Source organism: Podarcis liolepis, assembly GCF_965112155.1.
Source record: "Podarcis liolepis genome assembly, chromosome: 5".
Taxonomy (NCBI): domain Eukaryota; kingdom Metazoa; phylum Chordata; class Lepidosauria; order Squamata; family Lacertidae; genus Podarcis; species Podarcis liolepis.
In genome coordinates this window covers 97,550,927-97,577,111 of record NC_139556.1, presented here as the reverse complement: position 1 = coordinate 97,577,111, position 26,185 = coordinate 97,550,927, and the positions used below count along the sequence as shown (strand labels likewise).

Sequence of the window (26,185 nt, the reverse complement as noted above, 5' to 3'; positions counted from 1 at the left end):
TGTGATTTTTTAAAGGGTCCCCACTTCACCGTAGTGGAACAGACCTGATTTCCGTAGAGCCAGTCCCTCCAGATCAGAGGGAGTCTGCCATTACCGATGGGGCCACCCCGGAAGTCACCCGGAGCAACAGAACTTTCTCTGCAAAAAGTTCGCGAATGCCTCACAGCTGTGAGTCGAATTTATGCTTAAATTTGTTTGTCCTCCTAAGGATGTTATTGACCTAATTATTCTAAAAAGTTGTGCCGGACGAGAGCTAGCGGATGCAATGGAAGCTGCAAAGTAAAATTTCTTAGCAGCTTTCATAACCATCTCATAGACTTTCATAAGCATCCTATAAGATGTTCTTGAAGCGCCATCATGAGTCCATCGCCATACTCACTCTAGCCGTCTGAGATCCCGCTTCATTTTCTGGAGCTCCTAGATAAACCAAGGGGCCCGGTTTCAGCGGGGTTGCAGAGGGTGCCTGGGCGCGATCTTATTGATGGCTGCCAAGAACCGGTTATTCCATTCCTCGACAAGGTCATGTAATGAGTCATCAGGAGAAGCAGAGTCCCGCAAGGCCTGACGGAATCTATTAGGATCCATCAGCCTTCGTGGGCGAGCCCAAATAGTCTCGCCACCTGAGCAGGGGAAGAGCAAGAAGTCAATCTTGGCTTTCAGAGTGCAGTGATCAGACCATGTCACTTCCACAGGGGGGAGTATGATCACATCTATGCCAGCACCAAAGATCCAAAGAATTAGCAATTGTACTGCACTGTGGTTCGATTCAACTGCAGGTAGAAGTTTGTTGCCTGTTGCAATTGTAATGCATTTACTATCCTAGCCCTCAGTGCTGGATGAAGAGCTTGAACTCAAAGTTCTTTCTGCTGAAGGCTTTGATGCCTACATCAGTCTGAATCCTGGTAAGATGGGGGCATGGTGGTTGGAGTCTAGTCAATTGTTCAGTTTATTGCTATGAAAGGAGTTCAACTCCCCCTGAGAGAACAGGTTCATAGACTAGAGGTGCTCCTGGATCCATCTTAGCTGCTAGAGGCCCAGGTGACCTTAGTGCCTTCTACCAGCTTCAGCTAGCAAGGCAGCTTTGGCAGCTAAAGTAGTTTCTGGATCAGGATAGCTTAACTACTGTCATCCATGTGCTGGTTACCTCCAGGCTGATTATAGCAATGTGCTGCATTTGGGGCTGCCCTTGAAACAGTGTCTGGCAAAAAATGCAGTAGCTTGACTGCTCATGGGGGCAGGACCTAGCCAGCATGTTATGCCACTGGCTGACAATTAGCTAAGTTCAAGGTGCTGGTTGAACAAACAGCCTATACAACTTGAGATCAATATATCCCCTTCCAATAACCTTTTCAGTTTAGATCTTTCTCAGTTTTGCTTCTTTTCAGCCCTCGGTTCTTTTGGGAGGATGAGTAGAATATAAATGTAATAATAAATACAGTCAAACCTCAGATCTCGAATGCCTCCATTTTGGAATGTTTTGGCTCCCAAATGCTAAAAAACCCAGAAGTAAATGCTCTGTTTTTTAAATGTTTTCTGAAAGCGAATGTCCAACGCAGCCTCCAATTTAGTGCAGGAAGCATCTGCAACCAATCGGAAGCCGTGCCTCAGTTGAACAGATTATGTTCGACAACCAAGATTTGACATAATAATAATAATAATAATAATAATAATAATAATAATAATAATACCATCCCCCTTCATGGATCACTGCCTTGCCATGGTGAAGGGGCTTGAATAACTCAGAGAAGCTATGAGCTATGCCGTGCAGGGCCACCCAAGATGGACAGATTATAGTGGAGAGTTTTGACCAAACGCAATCCACCTAGAGCAGGAACCAGCAAGCCACTCCAGTATCCGCGCCAAGAAAACTCCATGGGCAAAGACAACAGGCACATAAAAGTTATGACGCCAGAAGATGAGCCCCTCAGGTCAGGAGGCGTCCAACATGCTACTGAGGAAGAGCGGAGGACAAGTACAAGTAGATTCAGAGCTGACGAAGCGGCTGGGCAAAGTCGAAAGGACGCTCAGGTGCAGATATGCCTGGAAGCGAAAGGAAAGTCCAATGCTGTAAAGAAAAATATTGCATAGGAACCTGGAATGTAAGAACCATGAACCTGGGTAAGTTGGATGTGGTCAAAAATGAGATGGCAAGAATAAATATCGACATCCTGGGCATCAGTGAACTAAAATGGACGGGAATGGGTGAATTCAGTTTGGATGACCATCATATCTACTACAGTGGGAAAGAATCCCATAAAAGAAATGGAGTGGCCCTCATAGTCAACAAAAGAGTGGTGAAAGCTGTACTGGGATGCAATCTCAAAAATGATAGAATGATCTCTATATGAATCCAAGGCAGACCTTTTAACATCACAGTGATCCAAGTTTATGCACCAACTACAGGTGCTGAAGAAACTGAAATTGACCAATTCTGTGAAGACTTACAACACCTTCTAGAAGTGACACCAAAGAAGAATGTTCTTCTCGTTATAAGGGATTGGAATGCTAAAGTAGGGAATCGAAGCAGGGCAAAGGCTAATAGAATTCTGTCAAGAGAACAAGCTGGTCATCACAAACACGCTTTTCCAACAACACAAAAGATGACTCTACACATGGACATGACCAGATGAGCAGCATCGAAAACAGATTGATTATATTCTCGGCAGCCAAAGATGGAGAAACTGTATACAGTCAGCAAAAACAAGACCTGGAGCTCACTGTGGCTCAGATCATCAGCTTCTTATAGCAAAATTCAAGCTTAAACAAGATACAATCCAAATCAAATCCCTTAGGAATACACAGTGGAAGTGAGGAACAGGTTTAAGGACTTAGATTTGGTGGACAGAGTGCCTGAAGAACTATGGATGGAGGCTTGCAACATTATACAGGAGGCAGCAATGAAAACTATCCCAATGAAAAGGAAATGCAAGAAAGCAAAGTGGCTGTCCAACAAGGCCTTACAAATAGCGGGGGAGAGAAGGCAAGCAAAATGTGAGGGATATAGTGAAAGATACAGGAAATTGAATGCAGATTTCAAAAAAACAGCAGGGAGAGACAAGAAGGCCTTCTTAAACGAGCAATGCAAAGAAATAGAGGAAAGCAACAGAATGGGAAGAACCAGAGATCTGTTCAAGAAAATTGGAGATATGAAAGGAACATTTCATTCAAAGATTACCATAATAAAGGACAAAAGTGGTAAGGACCTAACAGAAGCAGAAGACATCAAGAAGAGGTGGCAAGAATACACAGAGGAATTATACCAGAAAGATACGGATGGCTCATAGTGTGGTTGCTGACGTTGAGCCAGACATCCTGGAGAGTGAAGTCAAATGGGCCTTAGAAAGCACTGCTAACAACAAGGCCAGTGGAAGTGATGGTATTCCAGCTGAACTATTCAAAATTTTTAAAGATGATGCTGTTAAGGTGCTACACTCAATATGCTAGCAAGTTTGGAAAACTCAGCAGTGGCCAGAGTATTGGAGAAGATCAGTCTACATCCCAATCCCAAAGAAGGGCAGAATGCTCCAACTACCGCACAATTGCACTCATTTCACACACTAGCAAGGTTATGCTTAAAATTCTACAAGGAAGGCTCAAGCAGTATGTGGACCAAGAATTCCCAGAAGTGCAAGCTGGATTTAAAAGAGGCAGAGGAACCAGAGACCAAATTGCAAACATGCGCTAGATTATGGAGAAAGCTAAAGAATCCCAGAAAGACATCTACTTCTGCTTCATTTATGCAAAAGCCTTTGACTGTGTCGACCACAGCAAACTATGGCAAGTTCTTAAAGAAATGGGAGTGCCTGATCACCTCATCTGTCTCCTGAGAAATCTCTATGTGGGACAAGAAGCTACACTTAGAACTGGATATGGAACAACTGATTGGTTCAAAATCGGGAAAGGAGTACGACAAGGCTGTATATTGTCTTATTTAACTTATATACAGAATTCATCATGTGAAAGACTGGGCTGGATGAATCCCAAACCGGAATTAAGATTGCCGGAAGAAATATCAACAACCCCAGATATGCAGATGACACAACATTGATGGCAGAAAGTGAGGAGGAATTAAATAACCTTTTAAAGAGGGTTAAAAAGAGGAGAGGGCAAAATATGTTCTGAAGCTCAACATCAAAAAAAGAAGAAGATTATGGCCACTGGGCCCATCACCTCCTGGCAAATAGAAGGGGAAGAAATGGGGTGCAGTGAGAGATTTTACTTTCTTGGGCTCCATGATCAGTGCAGATGGTGACAGCAGCCACGAAATTAAAAGACTCCTGCTTCTTGGGAGAAAAGCAATGACAAACCTAGACAGCATCCAAAAAGCAGAGACATCACCTTGCCAACAAAGGTCCGTATAGTAAAAGCTATGGTTTTCCCAGTAGTGATGTATGGAAGTGAGAGCTGGACCATAAAGAAGGCTGATCGCTGAAGAATTGATGCTTTTGAATTCTGGTGCTGGAGGAGACTCTTGAGAGTCCCATGGACTGCAAGAAGATCAAACCTCTCCATTCCGAAGGAAATCATTCCTGAGTGCTCACTGGAAGGACAGATCGTGAAGCTGAGGCTCCAATACTTTGGCCACCTCATGAGAAGAGAAGACTCCCTGGAAAAGACCCTGATGTTGGGAAAGATGGAGGGTACAAAGAGGAGACGACAGAGGATGAGAGGGTTGGATAGTGTTCTCAAAGCTACCAGCATGAGTTTGTCCAAACTGCGGGAGGCAGTGGAAGACAGGAGTGCCTGGCGTGCTCCGGTCCATGGGGTCACGAAGAGTCGGACACAACTAAACAACAACAATAATAAAAATGTCAGAGACTGCTTCTTGTGTGGGAGAGCCTACCAACCTGACAGCTTGCCAAATCTCTCTTCTCTCACACACCGAGAGATGATAGAGAGCAGAATGCAAGGGCAAGTACCAGAGGGTGTGGACGCAATGGGGGCTGGAGCAGCGGGAGTGGGGGCAGGAGAGCCCAGGGATGCCATAAATGAACTGCAGCAGTACAGCTGGCAGCTGAAATCACAGCTAGATACCCTCACCTGGCCCTGGGCGAACAAAGACTGCATTTAGAGGCAGAAAGGACTCTCAGAGCCAGTAAAACCCCTCTAAATACGTAGCTTACCTGGTGGAGTATCTTGTCTTTAAAATGAAGCTCTATATTTCCTGGACGTGGGAGCAGTGGATAAGAAGAGAGTGGATATTTAATTGGCATGTTAGAAGGCAATGCTAAAGGATGGACAATTCCTCTAATGGCAGCCACGCACAGCACCCTCTGAAACCTGGGGGAGTTTTTGGAAACTATGGATGGAATCTTTAATGATCCCCTGCAGAATGCTACCTCTGCACAACAACTGTTAAACCTCCACCAGGGGAGTGATTCTGTCTCCACGTTATGGACTGCATTCAACTTGTTAGTTCAAAAGCTTGGGTGGCAAGCAAACAGTCAGCCTTTGGCAGCCATGTACTGGGTGGGGTTGAATGAATTGATATCATGTGAACTGGCAAGAATGCTGCCCATGGACTCTTTGGATGATGTAGTCCAAGCTTCACTGAAGCTTGGACTGAGGCAGCAGCAGTGGAAGTTGGAGAAGCCACATTCTTAACATGCCTGAGCAGAGAGTTGGCAGCATGCCCAGACAGGGAGACCTTCCAGAGCAGATGCAACTGGGCTCAGCAGGGAGGGGGAACCCTGGAACAGCTTGAATGGCGGGGGGGGGGCAACGTCACAAACGTTGCTTTGCAGTTGGGCGATCTGGACATTTGGCAAGACAGTGTCCAAGCAAGAAGACTGGGGGTTTTCTGTCCGGGGCTTGTGGAGTTTGGTGGTTATAGAGTTAACCTCCTTGTGTTCTGCCCTGGGGGAGGAGCGTCTCACTGATGCTGCACTGCATGTTACAGCTCTTTGTTCTGTTAGAGTTGGTTTCACTTTCCTCGGAGAGCGAGAGGAGAAAGACACGATGGGTTTAAGCTCCGATGGAATGGAATGTTTTGCTTGTAAATAAAGCTTTTAGTTAGAAGAAGCTGTGCCTGGATTATTTTCACTCCCTTTTTCTCTCACACGGAAGACTGCTGTGTTTCTGCTATTTGTTTTTCTACCTGTGGTCGTATTTCTCAGAGTTGACGCAGAGGAAATGGCCGGATGAAGAAAAGCAATAAATCTAAGGAAGCACTGGCGGGAAACGGGAAGCCCCAGTCCATGAAGGAGGCCGGCAGCTGGGAAAGAAGTCAGTAAAGAGCCCTCAGATTGAAACGGCGGTTCCTGGGATGGTGGTGCCAGTGACACTACAACTCCCAGACAGCTGCAGGATGCAGGTCTAGGGACTCATAGACTCAGGGGCTTCCCTGGACTTTTTAGACTCAGACTTTGTAGAGCAGCAGAAGCTGGGCACACAGCAACAAGAAGCCCCTTTGGAAGTGCAACTAATTGATGGCAGGCCATTTGCTGGGGAGGCAAGTTGCCTATGCCACATGGCCCATGGGGGTGGAGTTGTCAGGCCACAAGGAGACAATGATGTTTCACATCACCACGTTAGCTCACAAAGTAATAGCATGGGCGCAGCGTTCTTTAACGTTTGATTCAGCTTACTGCCAAGCACACTGCCTAGGGTTCAAAGTGCCAATAGAGGTAGAAGCCAAGGGGGCATAGGTAGGGGGGGAAACTCATGGGGGAGGAGAGCTCCATACCCCCACAGTATAAGGCCTATAGGGATGTGTTCTGTGAAAAGGAGGCAAATAGGTTACCCACCCCACAGACCTTATGATTGCAAAACAGACTTGGTGCTTGGTGCCAACCAGTCATCTATATTCCATGTCAGAAGCAGAATTAGCCAACTTGCGGGAGTTTCTGTTTCGTTTTTTTAAAAATAATTTTTATTAATTGGCCAATCACATCAAATTAAATCACATCACATAAATTCCAAATTACAAAGCCAAATTTTTAAATTTTGTTGGGGGAACCCATACTTCAAGATCCAAAGGGGGATTCAAATCATCTTCTTATTACTGCATTAATGTCCAAATCAGTCCCAATCAGTTGAAACAAAATTCATAGTTCTATCCAATCTTATCTTGGTGTTCCACATCATATCTTGTTCATATAATTTCTCTTTTTCCTTTACGATCTCTTCTGTTAGTCTCCTTAAGCCGATAAGCAAATGTAATAATCCTGTGTGAGTTTCCCGTTCTTCCAGTCTAAGTCCAGATGGTTTCCATATATCATCTCCTTCGTAGATAACATCGCTCTTTCCATCATAAATTAGGCAGTTGTCACTCTTAAGTCCCATTGAGGAGTTAATCCACGCTATGTAAACAACTCTGTTTCTCTCTTTCTCCTCCCAGACTCAAGGGCTACGACAGTGCCTCCCAAAATGGCGACGGCATTTTTAACTGCGTCATTCCAAAACTCTTAACTTTCCAGCTTCGTCTTGGAACATTGCTTTGGTTCGAAAATTTATCTCCACACAGCCTTAAATCCACAGTTTAAGTCCTTAAAACGACATTTCTGACTCATTAGGGGAGGGGATTCTTGTTTAATCACATAGAAAAGTAAAGGAGGGTTTTCCCCCCTCCCCCCTCAGTCATTTGCAGTACCGTATCTTGACGTATCTTCTCATATTTTATTCTTGTCTTGTTTTATCAGAGATCTCTTCTGTAAGCAGTCTTTACTCCCCCTCTTTCCTTGAAGTATGTGCAATTTATCTCGTCCAAATTGTTTCTTTTGAAGATTCTTGCAGCTAGTGTCGCGGATCAGAGACGGCTTCGAGGAGTGCCGGAATCCCACAGGAGGGCTTTGTGCCTAGTGCCCCCATCCCCACAAATTCGGGGGTGGTATAGGGCACAGCAGGCAAGGGCCGCCCCCCCCCCACAATCCTGGAGGGGTTAAGGAGGCTAATTACCCCCATCATAGCCTCCAAATTACCTCATGTGGGTCGGATAGATGTTATTGTCAGCTATCTTCCGATGTGCCCCCTAGTGGCCCCCCTAACTTGCGGGAGTTTCTGAAGAAGAACTTGGAACGTGAGTTTATTAGGCTGTCATGAGCACCTGGTGGGTCACCAGTGTTCTTTGTGAACAAGAAAGACACCCCAGAAAGACGTCTCATGGTGGACTACAGAAAAACCAACAGCCTCATGATTCCTAGTCAATACCCCTTGGCACATATTGGTGACCTGCTGGAGAGGTTACAGTCGGTGAAATTTTTTACCAAGCTGGACCTGAGGGGGGCATACAATTTGATACATGTGAGACAAGGGGACAAGTGGAAAATGGCTCGGAATAACAGATTTGGAAGCTTTGAGTACTTAGTTATGCCTTTGGGGCTACAATCGGGCACAGCCACATTCCAGGTGTTCATCAATCATGTATTGGCCGATTTATTGGACAATACAGTTTTGTGTTACCTAGATGACGTGCTGATCTACTCTGAGAACCCAGAAGAGCACGTGCGACACATGACGGAGGTGCTGCATAGACTAAGGACACACCACCTCTATGCGAAATTGGAAAAGTGCCAGTTTCATGTCAAGGGGGTGGAATTTGGGGTTATCACGTCTCTCCTGAAGGGGTGTACATAGACCTAGCCAAGGTGCAGGCGGTGTTAGATTGCTAATTATTACCACAAGTTCGTGCCCAATTATTCTTGGCTCATGGCTTTCCTTACAGACTGCTTGAGGAGCAAGAAGCCATTGTTCTGGACAGAGGAGGCACAAGATGTGTTTGAGAAGCTCAAGATGCATTTGAGAAGCAGCGGAGGAGTACCTGCACCACACAGATCCACATCAGCCAATGGTGGTGGAGACGAGCGTGTCAGAAAATGCCATAGGAGCTGTGTTGCTACAAGAAGACTGTGACAGAGATATGAGGCTGTGTGCCTTCCACTCCCAAAAGTTGAACGCTTCAGAATGGAATTACACCATTTAGGAGAGAGAATTGCTCGCCATAAAAGAAGCACTGGGGGTGTGGAGACATTCCCTCAAAGGAGCACAACACCAAGTGGAGGTACATGGACCACAAGAACTTAGAACACTGGTTAATGGTGAGGCATCTGAACCAGAGGCAAATTAGATTGGCACAGTTTTTTTGCTCTTTTCGACTTCCGAATCTGATACATGCCGAAGCACCAGAACCAGAGGGCAGATGTCCTGTCCCGGAAGCTGGAGTATCTGGAGGGGGAGTCAGCCGCTGAGCTGAAACATATTCTGAAGCCAGAACAGTTACAGCTGGTGGTAGCACCCGTAGTTGAAACCACAGACTTCAAGATACAGATGGAAGTGGATCGAATAGTACTCTTCCAATCCTGTATGATGACCTTATCTCCCCCCCAAAAAATTCCAACCATTCTTCCATGTTTAAAAACAATAAATCCATCATTTTTATTTTAAAAGGAAACTCTCCTCTGTAGTCTTTTATTTTAAAATAATCCATAGTTATTTATTTGTATATTCATTATTTTACACCCAGTTGTATATCTTGCGATGGCATTTCCTGTAAGGAAATTTAGCAAGAGAAAAAGAAAAGTACTTCCATTTCTACCACTTCCATTCTTTTCCCAATAGCATTACCAGAAGCTTGATAGATTTCCCCTGTAAATTCCCTCCAATTTGTACCCAGAATCCTTTCTGCATCATCTTGTAATTCTTTGCTTTAGAGAGACTAAGTAGCTCTTACATGCAAGGATATGAACTTCAGTAAACATTGTTCTGAGATGGCAACTTTTTACATTGATTTCTGCAAGTAATAATTTCTCATTGATTTTCCATAGGTATTGCATTTTCAAATGGTCACACCTGGAGGCAACAGAGACAGTTTGGTGTAGTTACTATGCGGAAGTTGGGGTTGGGGAAGAAAGGCATGGAGCACCAAGTAGCAGAGGAGGCCCATCAGCTCGTGGAGGTTTTTGCACGTTCAAAGGGTATGTGAGGAGGGGTGATGGTGCTGAGCTGGCGTATGAAGATTTATTTGTGTACTACTTCTGTCCATTTTAGAAAGGAACGTGATATGTTTTTCTTGGTTCCTAAAGGAGATCCTAGCAGTTTCTCTTGGCCACCATAAAATTCCACTGTTCCTGTATGAACAGGAGCAGCTGAACTAACATTATTTTAATTTTATTTTGCAGGACAGCCACTTGATCCCTCCATGCCCATCTCTAATTCAGTCTCCAACGTGATATGTGCTGTGGTTTTTGGGCACCGGTTTGCTCTTGAAGATGAACGGTTCCAGAAGCTGATAGAAGCCATTCATTTTGTCCTAAAATTTGCATGTAGCTTTTTTCATAGTGTGAGTAGTCATTTTCATTTCTACTATGCCAAAGAGGTCTCCCTAAATACCACAATTCAGTATTTTGAAATTGATCTGAGATAAGGGCCATTTACTGTCTCACAACCTGATCAATTACTCATGTTTACCATTGAGATTTTTTTTAAAAAAAGGAGTAGGAAGAATTTGTCCACCACAGGAGACTCTTTGGAGGGAAGATGGGACAAAAATGGAACAATGAGCTTCAGAACAGGTCATCAAGAGCCCACCAAAGGGGACAGAGGTGAACAAAATAATCTTCTCAAGAAGAGAATTGCATAGTTTTGTGTGTTTTTTTAATAGATATTTATTGAGAATTTTCCATTTTAGTACATTACAAACCAAAAACAAAAAACAAAAAAGAAAACATATACAGTTTACAATCCTTATTTTTCTATGACATATTTCCCTGACTTCCCCACACCTCCCCTTCTTATATTCCAATTTGAATTGTTAATTCAGCAAGTTCTTATCCCCAATTTTTAACCTTTTTGTATTTAGTTCAATTAAAAAAAACCCAATTTTACAACGTCTAAATTTATACATCAATGCCCATTCTTAAATCCTTTTTCTAAAGTCGACCCAAATTCCCTTCCACGAATTCCCCACTTTTCCTACTAATAACAAAACAGAATAAAGAGGAAAAAAACCAGATTATAATTATACACCCTTTGGATCCCCAAACCCCACCCCATCCCCTTTCCCGGTTTCAATCCCCAACAAATGTCCATCAGTCTTAATCTGCTATCAGCCTGGAGAGGCTCTTAATTCTCTCTCAATTCCTCTCTGCCGGTTTTTATGATAGTCCTTAGTATTAAACAGCAGATCTCGGAGACACTCTGGCCCGATAGGGACAATGATTCTTCCAGCCAGACCTCCATACTTAAAAGTGGAGCCCAAATCTTGTTTCTTACTCCTTTCAAGTCCAAATGTCCCCAGAGCTCCAACTTTCACCTTAATCAAATTTGTAATCCTTAGGTCTTCAGATCTTCACATAAGAAGATCTCTCCATTCTTCAATCTCCAGTTCCGACCAGGTTTTCATCATCAAGTTCTTATTTTCCTTTATAGCCATCATGTCAGGCCTCTGGCTCTCCTTTGTCATCTGCATTACATCTCCTCCTTCCTTTTCCTCAAAAACAACACGTATCTCTTTCTCCGCACTCTCAAAGTTCTCAAATTTCTCCTCTTGTCCAGCTGCATGAACTTCCTGGATCAAGTCCTTATCAAATTCAATGAAATTGTTTACTGTTAAGTCCAGAGTTGCAACGTTGATAGCCAAAACATCAATTTGGCCTTGTAACTTTCCCAAGAGAAAAAAAAAAAAAAAACTCTGTCCAATTTAGCTTGAATTTTCCCTCCTTCAGCCATTCTTGTAATGTCCCAAAACCCCCTCTAGAGGGATTTTGGTTACTTAGTATTCCTTCCCGTTCAAATCCAAAAGTCAAGTTAGTTTGTATCAGTTTTTCCTTGTTTTCAACAAAATATAGCCAAATTGTAACGAATATCACCAGCAGAGGCAATAGAAAACAAAGTTCTCTTTTCCCATCTTGACAGCTAATTTGACAGCTGTCAAACTCTTCAAAATCTCTTCAACAGGCTCTCTCGCGGATCACTCCCGGGTCCGGGGGGGGGGTGGCACTTCAGCTCCCAAAATTAGCTCTTATCCTCCAGTAAAATTACTTAAACTGCCAAATCGTGAAATTAATGTCTTTACCCAATAGAAAAGAAAAAAATCCTCTCGACCATAGTTAGCTGGTCCTTGCTTTAAATTATCTACAAGACGGGGAGACGGACTTCCTGTTTGCGCCTTCCCCGATCGTGCCTAATTTAAAAAAAGTTTTTTTTTCTTAAGTCCAATTTCTGTACTACTCACGGGTTGCTGCTTTAAAATCCAATTGTTCACAAGAAGAAGTCAGCGCTCTCCGACCATGGCATGTGGCTTCACTCTGCAGGAGAAGCAGTCAACTCTCAGCACCACACCACTCACCCCGTCCCCATTCCGAAGCCTTTAAAAAGGCTCCTTCGCGGGTCAGGGGGGCGCAAATGGTGCCCGCCGAGTCACCAGGTTCACAGGCTTCACCGCCTGTGATTTTTAAGGGTCCCCGCGTGGGAATTGCATAGTTTTGCTGCCATCATGGAAAACTAAATGTATCTGCTCTCTAGCCACTTAGCAATGACAATGATGATGGTGTCCATGGTGAGGCCCCTGCAGCCAGCCTTGGCTGGAATTTTTTAAACGTAAGAGAGACCTGCAACTCAACCACTGTCCCTACTGCTAAGGAAAGCAGCTCCCTTCTGTATGACTCAACTAAACCCTTTTTCCAAACTTAAGTTGGGTTCTCCACATTTCTACATACATTCCTGATCTTTAAAAAAAAAAAAGGACTCATGAAACTTCATCAGCATTTTTCTGCTAATTTATCCTAATGCACACATTTGTTTGCAATTTTGCCTGATATACACATTTCTGCAAAGCAGTATATTGTAGGATGTGGGAGTCATATAGCCACGGTAAAGGCTTGTAATATTGCAGGGTGCCCCCTGACCTCGGCTGACCAGCACTCTGAGCTTTACAATGTATTGGAATGCATTGACCTTATAAGGAGTTATGTTCCCCCCTCTGGGCAGTGTAACCCTATATGGTTTGTGGGTGGGTTAAAGCCAGGACCGGGTGAGGTAACGTGAGACATTAGAATGCAGCCATGCGGCTGGGGAGAACAAGGGGTAATAAAAGGACTGGAGGGAGAGAAGAAGCATGAATGAGCTGCCCTCTGTCCATGGAAATATTGCTGGCTTCTGTGTCTTTATTTTATGCTAAAAAGCACCATTTGTAACGGCCGGCTCCGACAGTAGGATTGTATGTTATTTTCACTATTGTATGCATTTTAAGGCACACAAAACCATATCATTGCATTTCCATTTTTGTAAGCATCACTTGACTGGGAAACTACAGGCAAATTTAAATCAGAATTCAAGGCGCATTTTGCAAAAAGGAATTTTATTACTGTGAGCAGTTTCTGAGCTCTGGGCACAGTACTAAGCCTAAATTTTCAGATTAAAACTGCAGAATGGAAGGAAAGGAGGACCTTTTTCTGCCTGCTCACTTCCAGCTTTCATATCTCAGTTTTAAACATTGCTTTATATTAGTCCAATTTTTATTTTCTAGCTCCTTATGTATTCAGAAAATGTAAGTAATTGATCTTTAATGAGAAAACAAGGAATGAGAAAAAACATCCTTCTTCAAGGTTTAGTTTTTGTAATCGAAGATCAGAATTACTTGACTGGCAAACTGGAATATTTAATAAATACAACTAAAAATAAAAAATGGACATTTTGAACAATGGCTGTCTTTCCATTTGTGTATTAGGCAAATTTGCTTTTAAATGTGAACTTACTTGAATTCCCCCCACACCCACTTACCATAAAAGGCCACTAACTTGTTCCAGGAGGGGTCCTCTGATTGTGCCCAGTTTTGGAATGATGCCTGGGAGCTGGGAAAATATTTTGAGCCATAGTTTTCTTTTACATTTTCAGCTAGGGATAATTCATATAACCCAATCTTTGGGAGATTCCAGAAAAGCGATAGACACCCTTCCTTCTTCTTAGTGAGAAACTAATATGCTAGCCTTGAAGAATAATGCAAATCATGTTTTTTAAAGTGCTAATCCAAAGCACAGACGGTGTGACCAAGCTTCCTCATGGTAATGGCAGCATTTCTGCTATCTTTCCTTTAGCTTTGTGAAATTCTCCCATGGCTCATGAAACATCTCCCAGGACCCCACAAGAAGGCCTTGTCCTGCGTGGAGATGGTGCTTTCATTTGCAAAGGAGGAGATAGAGAAGCATAAGGAGAATCAGTCTCTGCATGATCCACAGGATCTCGTTGATTTCTATCTACTTCAGATGGAGAAAGTAAGTATCAGCTTTGAAGCTAAATACTGCTCATCCAAGGAATCATTACATTCCCTGTTATAAGTGAATACTAATCTCTTGTCTGGAAACCAGCATCTTTTTTCCTGAATCTCAGTTGAAAATGGCATTGAGGTCCCCCCAAATATTTCTCATAGTCAATTTAGTTGCTAAAGTGAGTTGACACCCATCCATTAGCATTGTTAAAAATGTGAGTGGAAAGAGGTGGAAGCCTAAGTATGTTAAGGGGTCTTGCCTATGGAGCATTCCCTTGGTACATAAATTTCTTTGGATTGCTGTTCATCTGACATTCAAATGTGGACTGAGAAAACAGAAAATCCTAAACAAAATGCTCTTAAACTAGAGTATGACTTCAAATTCCTGTCTCATCTATCTTCATATACTAGAAAGGACAAATGTAAATTCATCTTTCACTCTCTGAACAATGCTTATCATGATGACAAATGAATGGTGAAATATGTTTAGTGCTAAATACCATATTTCACCATAATTGTCACATTTTAATGCCAGTTATTCCTTTCAAAAAAGGGGTGTGTGTGACGATTATTTGGTGAAAAACCAAGGCACAACCCTTATGTGAGGAAACTGTTTTTATTAACAAACATAATTACGTTTCTATTGCTTATTACTTGTTACTAACTGTTTTTGGTGTGATTAGGATTCATGGAATACACATGAACAGGTAAAGGTAAAAGGTAATTCAAATTGGGGCAAGGCAAATGCATGCACAGGGCCGGTCCACCCATGAGGCAGGCTGTGAGAGCTGCCTTGGGCAGTGGAATGCCAACAGGAGGCATCTCTGGGGATGTGCTGCCTAGCCAGCTGCTAGTGGAGAAGCAAAGGGGGCAGCTTCTGGCAAGATTTCACCAAAATCTTTCAAGATCTCACCTAGTCCCCAGTTGCTGTTGCCACTTTGTGGGCACTGCTGTGCAACCCAGGTAAGCAGGCAGCAGCAGCAACAGTATAGCGGTGGTGACAACATCTTCTCATTTCACCTCAGGCGGTGTAAGAGGACACCCCACCCCTCACGAAGCCTGTGTGGGTGGTATGGTAATAAGTGTGGGGGGGCGGGGAATAAAGTAAGCGCTGAAGAACAAATTGTAACACATGTAAATGACATGTCACTTTCCCCATTTTCAACACCAGAGCAAGAATGACCCAGAGTCCACCTATGATGAAGAAAACTTGGCCCAGTGCATTTTTGACCTCTTTGTAGGAGGGTCAGACTCAACTACGTGTTCTCTGAAGTGGGCACTTCTCCTCCTGGCAAGTCATCCAGATATCCAAGGTGAGAGAGGAGAGCCAGGAATTCTCTTGATCACTAGGGTGGAGCATAATTCTTTAAAGCTTTCATATTGGAAAGAGTTAAAAGTGAGTTTATGATGTAAGTTTTGGAAGCCAAATGTTATTGAAATAAGCTAAAAGTTTTTGACTTACATGTCTGGAAAGATCATTCTCTCCCTCCACTTTTATGGAACCTATAATTGTAGGGTTGGAAAGGACCCCAAGGGTCTCCTGCCTCTCTGTGCTCCACTACATGAGGGACACGGGTGGCGCTGTGGTCTAAACCAGTGATCCCCTTGTGCTTGCTGATTACAAGGTTGGCAGGTCAAATCTGTGTGACAGGATGAGCTCCCGTTGCTCTGTCCCAGCTTCTGCCAACCTAGCAGTTTGAATGCATGCCAGTGCAAGTAGATAAATAGGTACTGCTGTGGCGGGAAGATAAACACCGTTTCCATGCACTCTGGCACTCATCATGGTGTCCAGTTGCACCAGATGTAATATATGTGTGTGTGTGTGTGTGTGTGTGTGTATATATATATATATATATATATATATATATATATATATATATTCTATTTGTACCCCGCACTCCCCAGCCGAGACCGGGCTCAGGGCCGCTAACAACCAATAATAAATACACCTTAAATCTGACCCTATACTCCACTCGGAGCCAATGCAGCTGGAAAAGCATATATATATATATATATAGTCCATTAGCACCTTATAGGCCAACTAAGTTTGTTCTTGGTATGAATGAGCTTTTGTGTGTATGCACACTTCTTCAGATACACACAAAAGCTCATACCAAGAACAAACTTAGTTGGTCTCTAAGGTGCTACTGGACACATGACCCAGAAAACTATCTGTGGACAAACACTGTCTCCTTCATCCCTTCCTTTGACTGGACTTAACCGTCCAGAGGTCCTTTACTTTTACCTTTACATGTATAACATTAGCCAAACATCAGGTGAGGAAATGAGGATTAATGAAACTATGTAGGAAATATTGAGAACCAGGGATGGAGAATACACACACACACACATTACAGATAGCCTTTGATCCCAGCCCTTCAGCAAATCCAGCCAGCAGAAGCATCTGAGATAAGCTTCACTTCCAAAGATTTCGCACCTGGGATCTAGAGTGGGGAAGAACCATGGACACAGACTTGAGCTCTTTGGAGGACCAGGTGAGCTAAAAATGCAAGAACCTGGGACTCATTCACAGAGATTTATGGAATGTGTTCAAGGGAATTAAATGTCCATCTGAAATAAAATGCAGTATTCACAGTAAACCTTCTGTTTCCATCATTCTCTTCAGATAAAATGCACAAGGAAATAGAAGATGTCATAGGTTCTGCTCACTCAGTCTGCTATCAAGATAAGAAGAAACTGCCCTACACCAATGCTGTGATTCATGAAATGCAGCGCTTTAAATATGCCTTATTTATAGGGATTCCTAGGCAATGTACAAAGGATGTGAAGCTGCGTGGTTTTCTCATTCCCAAGGTATAACAGTGTGATACAACTGCACTCCTGTAGCCCAAGAGCAAAGAGCAGCAGAAGGTTGCATATTGAGAGATGCTGCCAGGCCGAAGCAGGTTTTCTCAAGATATGGCAAAGAGAAATTTCCAAATTCCTGTGGGACGGGAAGAAACCTAGGATTAAACACCTGATCTTAATAGACATAAAAGAGAGAGGAGGCTTTTCCCTACCCGACCTAAAACTTTACTACGAGGCAGTCTGTTTCACCTGGCTAAAAGATTGGTGCACGTTGCAGGATTCGGACCTCCTCGACCTGGAAGGTTTTGACAACCGTTGGGGATGGCACGCCTACCTGATATATGGAAAAGCAAAAATTCATAAAAACTTTACCAAACATATAATAAGAAAGTCACTCTTTGCTGTATGGGAAAAATATAAAGACCTGATGGAGCCTAAAGTCCCATGGTGGACTTCTCCAGTAGAAGCCATAGCAGTAAAATGGAAAAATACTCAGGAAAGCTGGCCAACATATAAAATACTTCTAAAAAATGAAGATAACCAAATAAAATTTAAAAACTTTGAGGAAACAAGAGACCACATTTCAGACTGGTTCCAATACCATCAGTTATTTGAAAAATTTAAATCTGACAAACGAAGGGGTTCTCAACAGAAATTTCCCGATTCGAATCTGATCTTCTAAATTCTAAAAGAAAAACTATTTCCAAAACTTACCGACTCCTCCTTGACTGGACAGTCAAGGAGGAGGAGGTAACAGTGGCAATGGTGAGGTGGTCCCAGGATTTTGGCCACTCAATAACCATGGCCCAATGGGAAAATTTATGGAAGATCAATTGGAAATTCACAAATTGTTACACGATTAGAGAGAACTTTCAAAAAATGCAACATCGATGGTATCTAACACCATGGAAGCTTTCAAAAATGTATAAAAATGTATCAAGTAATTGTTGGAGATGCGGAGACTCAGGAACATTCTACCATATGTGGTGGACATGTAGGAAAATACAGGTATTCTGGGAGAGTATACATGCAGAACTGCAAAAAATGCTAAAGATCTCTTTCAATAAAAAACCAGAGACCTACCTCCTGGGAATAACAGATTTGGATATTCCATAAAAGAGGAAGGGTATGTTTTTTATAAGCGACGGCGGCAGCAAGAGTTTTGATCGCAGCAAAATGGAAGAGTAATGAAATCCCCTCTATTCAAGATTGGATCCAAAAGCTGACAGAATATGCTGAATTAGATGGTTTATCAGAAAAAAATAAAAAATAAATCAAAACAGGAATTTGTTTCTAAATGGGAGGTTTTTAAAGAATATCTGAAAAATAAATATAGTAGTTTAAATTCTGTTGCAGCATTCGAGGAACTTCAGTAATAGTTGCAAGGTAGATATAAGAAATTAGATTTAATGAGAATAAGTTTAATTATGAAAAAAAAAGTGTATTGGCAATAAGTAATATGAATTTGAAGTATGGAATAGACGGGAGGTTGGGTCTTTAGTGTTAAGACCAATAGATGTTTTATTGTTTGCTAAGAATATTAAGTGTCTATGGTTATTTTTGTAATTTGTGTGTAATACGGTATTTGTGTTTTTTGTTTGTTTGTTTTTCTTGTTGTATAAATAAAAAACTTTTTTTAAAAAAAAAAAGAGAGAGAGATGCTGCCAGGCATACAGGAACTTCCTGTCTAGTCAAAAATCTGAAGGGCAAGAGCAGGAGCTCCATCTGCAGACATGTTTCACCATCAGCAAGTGCCATTCCATGGGGCAATTGTGGCAGGGGAGGAGCATGTAGTGGCCAGAGGTCTCAGCCTGCTTGTGAGCTTTCATTTTAAAAGAGGTGGGGAAAATTCTTCTTGTGTTCCTGCCTGTACAGAAATTTTGTTAAGGTGAAGAATACAAGACCACCCCCCAAATATATATATATATATATATATATATGCAGGTTTTGGTGTCTTCGGGTGTCTTCCCGTGTAAGAGTTGGGGTGTCTAGGCGACGTTTCGACGAGGTCTCACTCGTCATCTTCAGGCTGGTGCTTTCGGCTTCTTGTTACTGGAACAGAGCAGGATCTCAGTGTTTGAGTTCCTATAAATACTGTTGAGGGGGTGTGGTGTATAGCCTCCAACGTTCTGGGCAGAGAGGAAGTTCCCAGGTTAGTGTGCCTTTTCTTCTTTTGTTCCTTAATTACTTGAGGGATATCTTGAGTGATTTCTTGAGTGATATTCTGAGTACCACTTAGGAGGGTCATTAAGTGTGGATTAGTTGCTAAAGCTTTTGTGTCTTGACCTCTTGAGCTTGTGAAGAGTATTTCTGAGAAGATGGCTGTACTGCACTTAGTTGTGCTCTGGCTTGGCTTCGTGTCAAACACTGAGATCCTGCTCTGTTCCAGTAACAAGAAGCCGAAAGCACCAGCCTGAAGATGACGAGTGAGACCTCGTCGAAACGTCGCCTAGACACCCCAACTCTTACACGGGAAGACACCCGAAGACACCAAAACCTGCATTCCTGTACCCGTGAAAATCTACGAAAGCAAATATATATATTACTTCTTGTTACTTCTTGTTACTTCGGCTTCTTGTTACTTCTTGTTACTGGAACTTGTTTCCAGTAACAAGAAGCCGAAAGCACCAGCCTGAAGATGACGAGTGAGACCTCGTCGAAACGTCGCCTAGACACCCCAACTCTTACACGGGAAGACACCCGAAGACACCAAAACCTGCATATATATATATATATATATATATCACGTGTCTCTGCAAAGATTAGTCTTGGAATAGTGTGGGACAATCCAGAAATGTGTTGATCTGAATGCATTCCAAGTCACTTGTTTCTTATTTGCAGGGGACTATTATTGTTCCCGATCTGCGCTCTGTTCTTCTTGATCCAACACGATGGGAGACACCTGCAGAGTTCAACCCAAATCATTTTTTGGACAAGAATGGACAATTCGTGAAGAGAGAAGAATATCTGCCATTTGGTGCAGGTAAATGCAGAAGACCAAGCTATGTTGTGATCTGTAGATGTGCTTACTGGTCTGCTTCCAGGAAATGACATAAGCAGCAGCACATGAGGGAGTGGGCCGGAGCAGAAGCAGCGTCTTTCTGGCTGGAGTGGCAGCGCTGGTCAGCAGAATGGGGCAGGGAGTGGCAAGTTAAGGGGATCCACACAAGCACATACAGTTATGTGGCCTCCATCTGGACCTCCCTACATTTGCCACCCCCTTCATGGATCACTACCTTGCCGTGGCGAAGGGGCTTAAATAACTCAGAGAAGCTATGAGCTATGCCGTGCAGGGCCACCGAAGATGGACAGGTCATAGTGGAGAGTTTTGACCAAACGTGATCCACCTGGAGCAGAAAACGGCAAGCCACTCCAGTATCCCTGCCAAGAAAACTCCATGGACAAAGTCAACAGGCATATAAAAGTTATGACGCTGGAAGATGAGCCCCTCAGGTCGGAAGGCTTCCAACATGCTACTGAGGAAGAGCGGAGGACAAGTACAAGTGTACGAGCCGTCCATATCTTTCTGGTATAATTCCTCTGTGTATTCTTGCTACCTCTTCTTGATGTCTTCTGCTTCTGTTAGGCCCTTACCACTTTTGTCAATTATTATGGTAATCCTTATACGAAATGTTCCTTTCATATTTCCGATTTTCTTGAACAGATCTCTGTTTCTTCCCTTACTGTTGTTTTCCTCTATTTTTTGCATTGCTCGTTTAAGAAGTCCTTCTTGTCTCTCCTTGCTATTTTTTTGAAATCTGCATTCAATTTCCTGTATCTTTCACTATCTCCCTTGCATTTTGCATGCCTTCTCTCCCCCGCTATTTGTAAGACCTTGTTGGACAGCCACTTTGCATTCTTGTATTTCCTTTTCATTGGGATGGTTTTCGTTGCTGCCTCCTGTATAATGCTGGGAGCCACCATCCATAGTTTCTTCAAGCACTCTGTCCACCAATTCTAAGTCGTTAAAACCTGTTCCTCACTTCCACTGTGTATTCATAAGGGATTTGATTTAGATTGTATCTTACCCGCCCAGTGGTTTTTCCTACTTTCTTCAGTTTAAGCTTGAATTTTGCTATAAGAAGCTGATGATCTGAGCCACAGTCAGCTGCAGGTCTTGTTTTTACTGACTGTATAGAGCTTCTCCATCTTTGGCTGCAGAGAATATAATCAATCTGATTTCGATGCTGCCCATCTGGTGATGTCCATGTGTAGAGTCGTTTCTTGTGTTGTTGAAAAAGCGTGTTTGTGATGACCAGCTTGTTCTCTTGACAGAACTCTATTAGCCTTTGCCCTGCTTCGTTTTGTTCTCCAAGGCCAAACTTGCCAGTCGTTCCTTTTATCTCTTGATTCCCTACTTTAGCATTCCAATCCCCTATAATGAGAAGAACATCCTTGTTTGGTGTCACTTCTATAAAGTGTTGTAAGTCTTCATAGAATTGGTCAATTTCAGTTTCTTCAGCACCAGTGGTTGGTGCATAAACTTGGATTACTGTGATGTTAAAAGGTCTGCCTTGGATTCGTATCGAGATCATTCTATCATTTTTGAGATTGCATCCCAGTACAGCTCTCGCCACTCTTTTGTTGACTATGAGGGCCACTCCATTTCTTTTACGGGATTCTTGCCCACAGTAGTAGATATGATGGTCATCCAAACTGAATTCGCCAATTCCCATCCATTTTAGTTCACTGATGCCCAGGATGTCAATATTTATTCTTGCCATCTCATTTTTGACCACATCCAACTTACCCAGGTTCATGGTTCTTACATTCCAGGTTCCTATGCAATATTTTTCTTTATAGCATTGGACTTTCCTTTCGCTTCCAGGCATATCCGCAACTGAGAGTCCTTTTGGCTTTGGCCCAGCCACTTCATCAGCTCTGAATCTATCTGTACTTGTCCTCTGCTCTTCCTCAGTAGCATGTTGGACGCCTTCCGACCTGAGGGGTTCATCTTCCAGCGTCATAACTTTGGTATGCCTGTTGCCTTTGTCCATGGAGTTTTCTTGGCAGGGATACTGGAGTGGCTTGGCGGTTCCTCCTCCAGGTAGATCACGTTTGGTCAAAACTCTCCACTATGACCTCTCCATCTTGGGTGCCCTGCTCGGCATAGTTCATAGCTTGTTTGAGTTATTCAAGCCCCTTCGCCACGGCAAGGCAGTGATCCATGAAGGGGTTACTTCTCCTACTCCTACTCAAAAGAATATTGTTCCTGCAGAAATTCAGCAGACATCATCACTGCTAACTTACAAATTCTCCAAAGGTCAGATTCATGTGCTTTTCCATACAGCATTCAGAAATCTAGTTCCTACCAATGTGAGGTAAGTCTGACAGGAAAATTACTTTATGCTCTTTACCCCTTTCTGCATTGCTGATTTGGACAGTTGAGAAAAGTTTTCCTTTCATTTTTTAAAGTCAAGTTTTAGTGAATGTTTTATACATAAGACACAATAAACATCATGACAATCTAAAAAGAAAAATAGAAAAAAGATGAGGAAAGGAAGAAAAGAAGAAAAGCAGATTACCTCTATCAAAATTAAATATTCACCCTTATTCTACACACAGAAAAGTGAGCCCTCCCAGCTCCCACTTGGGACCTAGACCCTCTTCCCTCATTTTCTAGCCCTTCATTTTCAGTCCATCCCCTTCCTCAGTGTATCTTCTTTGATAGGAAATAGGGAACTTCAAACAAAACATAAGTATAATAAGAAGAAAGAAAGAAAGGTTAGCACTGACCAGGCTGGGAAATTGACAGGAGCCTTGATGATTTTGCTATCCTATCTATGTCTAGTTTTCCAAAGTATTAAGGAGAATGTTTATAACTACAAAGCAATGAACAAGGGAAAGTAAATTCTTGCTCACTTACTGCCTTCTTCTTGTCTCCTCTTCAGGGGCTCGCATGTGTTTGGGAATGCAGCTGGCAAAGATCGAAATCTTCATCTTCCTGACCAGCCTGCTGAGGGCATTCAGCTTCCAGCTACCAAAAGGAGTCAAAGAACTCAGTAAAGAGGCTACAGTAGGGGCTACAGCACATCCCTATCCTTATAAACTCTGTGCTGTTCCCCGTTGCAACGCATAAGAAAATAGGAAAATATTAGGGGCTGCACCCCTGCTTCCTCCACTTAGCAACCCCTTGGCCACTCCTGACACATGAACCCCCTAGCATTTCCCCTTCCCATCTCATCCCATGCAACTACTGAGGTCTCTTTTCACTTTTGCAGCTCCATTTCTGAAGCCACTTCTCTCTTATCTTCTGCAGCTCTGCTTTGCATCCATTTTCCCCTTCATACCATCTTCTCCATTTCTTCAGGTCCTTTCATGCCCCTGTTTTCATCTTCATCCCTCTCCCAATGCCTCCTTACTCCCTCCTTTTTGACAACTTCCTTTGCATCCCCATTCTTACTCTCACACCCTTTCCCCCTCCCCTCTACTTTCCTCAAATCTCCCTTACACACACATTCCCACACCTCCTCCTCTCTCCCTCTTCTGCAGCCCCCTTCTAACACCCCCATGCTATGTTATTGTATCTTTAAGATGAGCAGACTACTAAGAGCAGGACTGTCAGTTTGTCCAGTTGAAGAAGGTTAAGTTCCTTTGATGGATACTGTACGTGTATGCTTGTTAATAAAATATCTCTTCTAAATCAGTACATTGAACCCAGAACTTCATGTTGAGGACAAGACATGGTATCAGGAGTGAAATAGGTTGTGTGGAGGCACTATGGAATATTTGAAGGCTTCACATCCTTTATCACAGCTAAGAAATGAAAGAGGGAGAAGCTTAAAATAGACGTTCCCCTGACTTCCACTATCCTTTTTTCTTTTTCTTTTAAAATAATTTTATGTGGTTTTACCAATATAAAATTATAGTAATACCGCAACACACATCCACAATTAAGATTCCTCCAAATCTCTGGACTTTCCACCTTCCCCTCCATGGGTTCTGTTATTAAACCTTTTCTACTGCATCTTTATCTGTAATCCATGTTTTTTATAACTCCATTGTCTCCATAGTTCTCGTTACATTACAAGTGTTATTGCAATCCTGCTAATGTTTTCAACAGCTTACAGTAGTCTCCAAGATTAATTATACATTCTTCCAATTCCTTATTGAAGTTTTGATCTTCTTGGTTGCTGAGCTTTGCAGTCAATTTTCCCATTTCAGCATAGTCCAACAGTTTAATTTGCCATTCTTCTCTATTAGGAACTTTATCTTCTTTCTAACTCTGGGCTAACAGCATTTGTGCAGCTGTTGTTGCATACATAAAAAAAAGATTAAAATAACTTTTATTTAAAAAACCAGAGGTTTTCTATAAAAATCCAGTGTAAAAACAGCTGCATGAGTTTTTTGGGAAGTATCCAGCTTTTGGGGAGACCGTGCCAAGGGAGACTGTTACACTGTCAAACAGCTCTTGCTGTCAGAAAGTTTTTCTGTGCGTTTATTTCAGAATCTTCTTTCTTGTAACATGAAGCCACTGGATTGAGTCCTACCCTGCAAAGCAGGATTGGATCAATACACATCAAATAAGTGTTTCAGTTAAACGCGTTGTAAACTTCATACAGGGAAGTTCCATTGGCAAAACAGCTGTGTGAGGTTTTTTTTGGAAGTAGCCAGCGTTTTGCCACACCATTAGCTTTCTCTCCATGAGAAGCATCAAAGATTTGGAGGGAGGGGAGGGAGGTTTCTGAGCCCAGAATTGTGTTTAGGAAAGCTCACAAGATGCCCTAAGCTAGCAGTCAGAACTCCCCCTCCCCTGAAGACATTTGAACTGAATCATGTACAGTGGTACCTCGGGAACTTAATTCATTCTGGAGGGCCACTCTTAACCTGAAACTGTTCTTAACCTGAAGAACCACTTTAGCTAATGGGGTCTCCTGCTGCCGCCGTGCTGCCAGAGCATGATTTCTGTTCTCATCCTGAAGCAAAGTTCTTAACCCGAGGTACTATTTCTGGGTTAGCGGAGTCTGTAACCTGAAGCGTCTGTAACCCAAGATACCACTGCATGTGCATACAGGAGGGGGAAGCCAGAGTTCTGGAGTACTGATCCAGAAACTGAATACTTAGAGGAGGCCAACAACCTACCTCTTGAAAGACTGAATCCTGTGACTAAAGGATTAAAAAAGCAGCAGTTACTGTTGGTATTAAAGGGTTAAGAAGCTCTAGTCAAGACGCTCTAATCACTGAGCAGCTGAAGGTTGTTAGGCTTCCAGGAATGTGAGTTTGTATAAATAGTCAACTCACTCCTGTGTTTGCTCCTCCTTCCCCCTTCACCTTTCTTTGGGGCGTGTTTGCTGTAATGTGTGATTCTTCACCAGGGTTTTTTGTTTTGTGTAAATAAACCTTTTATTTGAGTTCCAAACCGCTTGCTCCAAGATTCCTTTATTGAAAAGATGCTGACTCTCCAGCCCTTCTTGAGCCGCTGTGCGAAATGCTCTGCTGTAATGGGACATTGTCGCATCGGAAGCGCACTGGACATTTGATAAGCATTAAACTAATTAAAGTTTAATGGGACAGGTTATGGCTGTTTGTACGTCAAGAAGGAGATAAGGAGTGCAGTTAAGAGTGATTTATGAAAGGACTGGAGCTAAGACAGAAGCGGTTGCCGACAACGAAAGCCTTCAAAGCAGCTTGAGTCCTGCAACGTGCCTAGGAAAAGTTTTAAAGAGGCACTGCGCAGTTTGTACTCGCTGGAAGACGCCTTATTCCTCGAGGAGCCACCTCAGCAGCTGGGAGACGGTCTACAGGTCTGTGAGTATCGTTCCTAAGCCCCAGGGAGGATGGCAGAGTCCCAGGAAAGTTTTACTGTCCCCTTTACGCGACTCAATGGGAAAAATTGGCAAGATTGGAAGGCTAGAGTAAGGGTTTGGTTGCAAGCAAAAGAGTTGTGGAGTTGTACTGAAGCACCGCCTTTACAGGCAGCTGCAGACGCATCTGCAGAAGACAAAGCAGCAGCGGCAGCTTCACAGAAACGCGACAGGAAAGCCCAAGGTCTACTAGTTTTGGCAGTGGGACCAGAGCAAATGCCTTATGTTTCTGAGTTAAAGAACACGCATGAGGTCTGGACGGTTCTGCAGCGGCTAAATTCCAGAAACACTGCGGGGGCCAAGATCCATGCTACAAGATGTTTGTTTGATTTGCGTCTCCAACCGGGAGCGTGTGTGAAAGAACATATTGCCA

General features: G+C 42.9%; 1 protein-coding gene across 1 annotated transcript in view; it reads left to right on the top strand.

Annotated features, from left to right (window-relative positions):
- LOC310707296 (cytochrome P450 2J2-like) overlaps positions 1-24,113 on the top strand; it is a 45,568-nt gene extending 21,455 nt beyond the window's left edge. The window contains exons 3-9 of the mRNA XM_083504312.1: positions 9,762-9,911; positions 10,116-10,276; positions 14,031-14,207; positions 15,372-15,513; positions 16,827-17,014; positions 19,850-19,991; positions 22,900-24,113. Of these exons, the coding sequence (XP_083360438.1) occupies positions 9,762-9,911; positions 10,116-10,276; positions 14,031-14,207; positions 15,372-15,513; positions 16,827-17,014; positions 19,850-19,991; positions 22,900-23,087 (1,148 nt within the window). The 3' untranslated portion in view covers positions 23,088-24,113. The remainder of the gene's footprint in view (positions 1-9,761; positions 9,912-10,115; positions 10,277-14,030; positions 14,208-15,371; positions 15,514-16,826; positions 17,015-19,849; positions 19,992-22,899) is intronic.
- Positions 24,114-26,185: the final 2,072 nt, after the last annotated feature.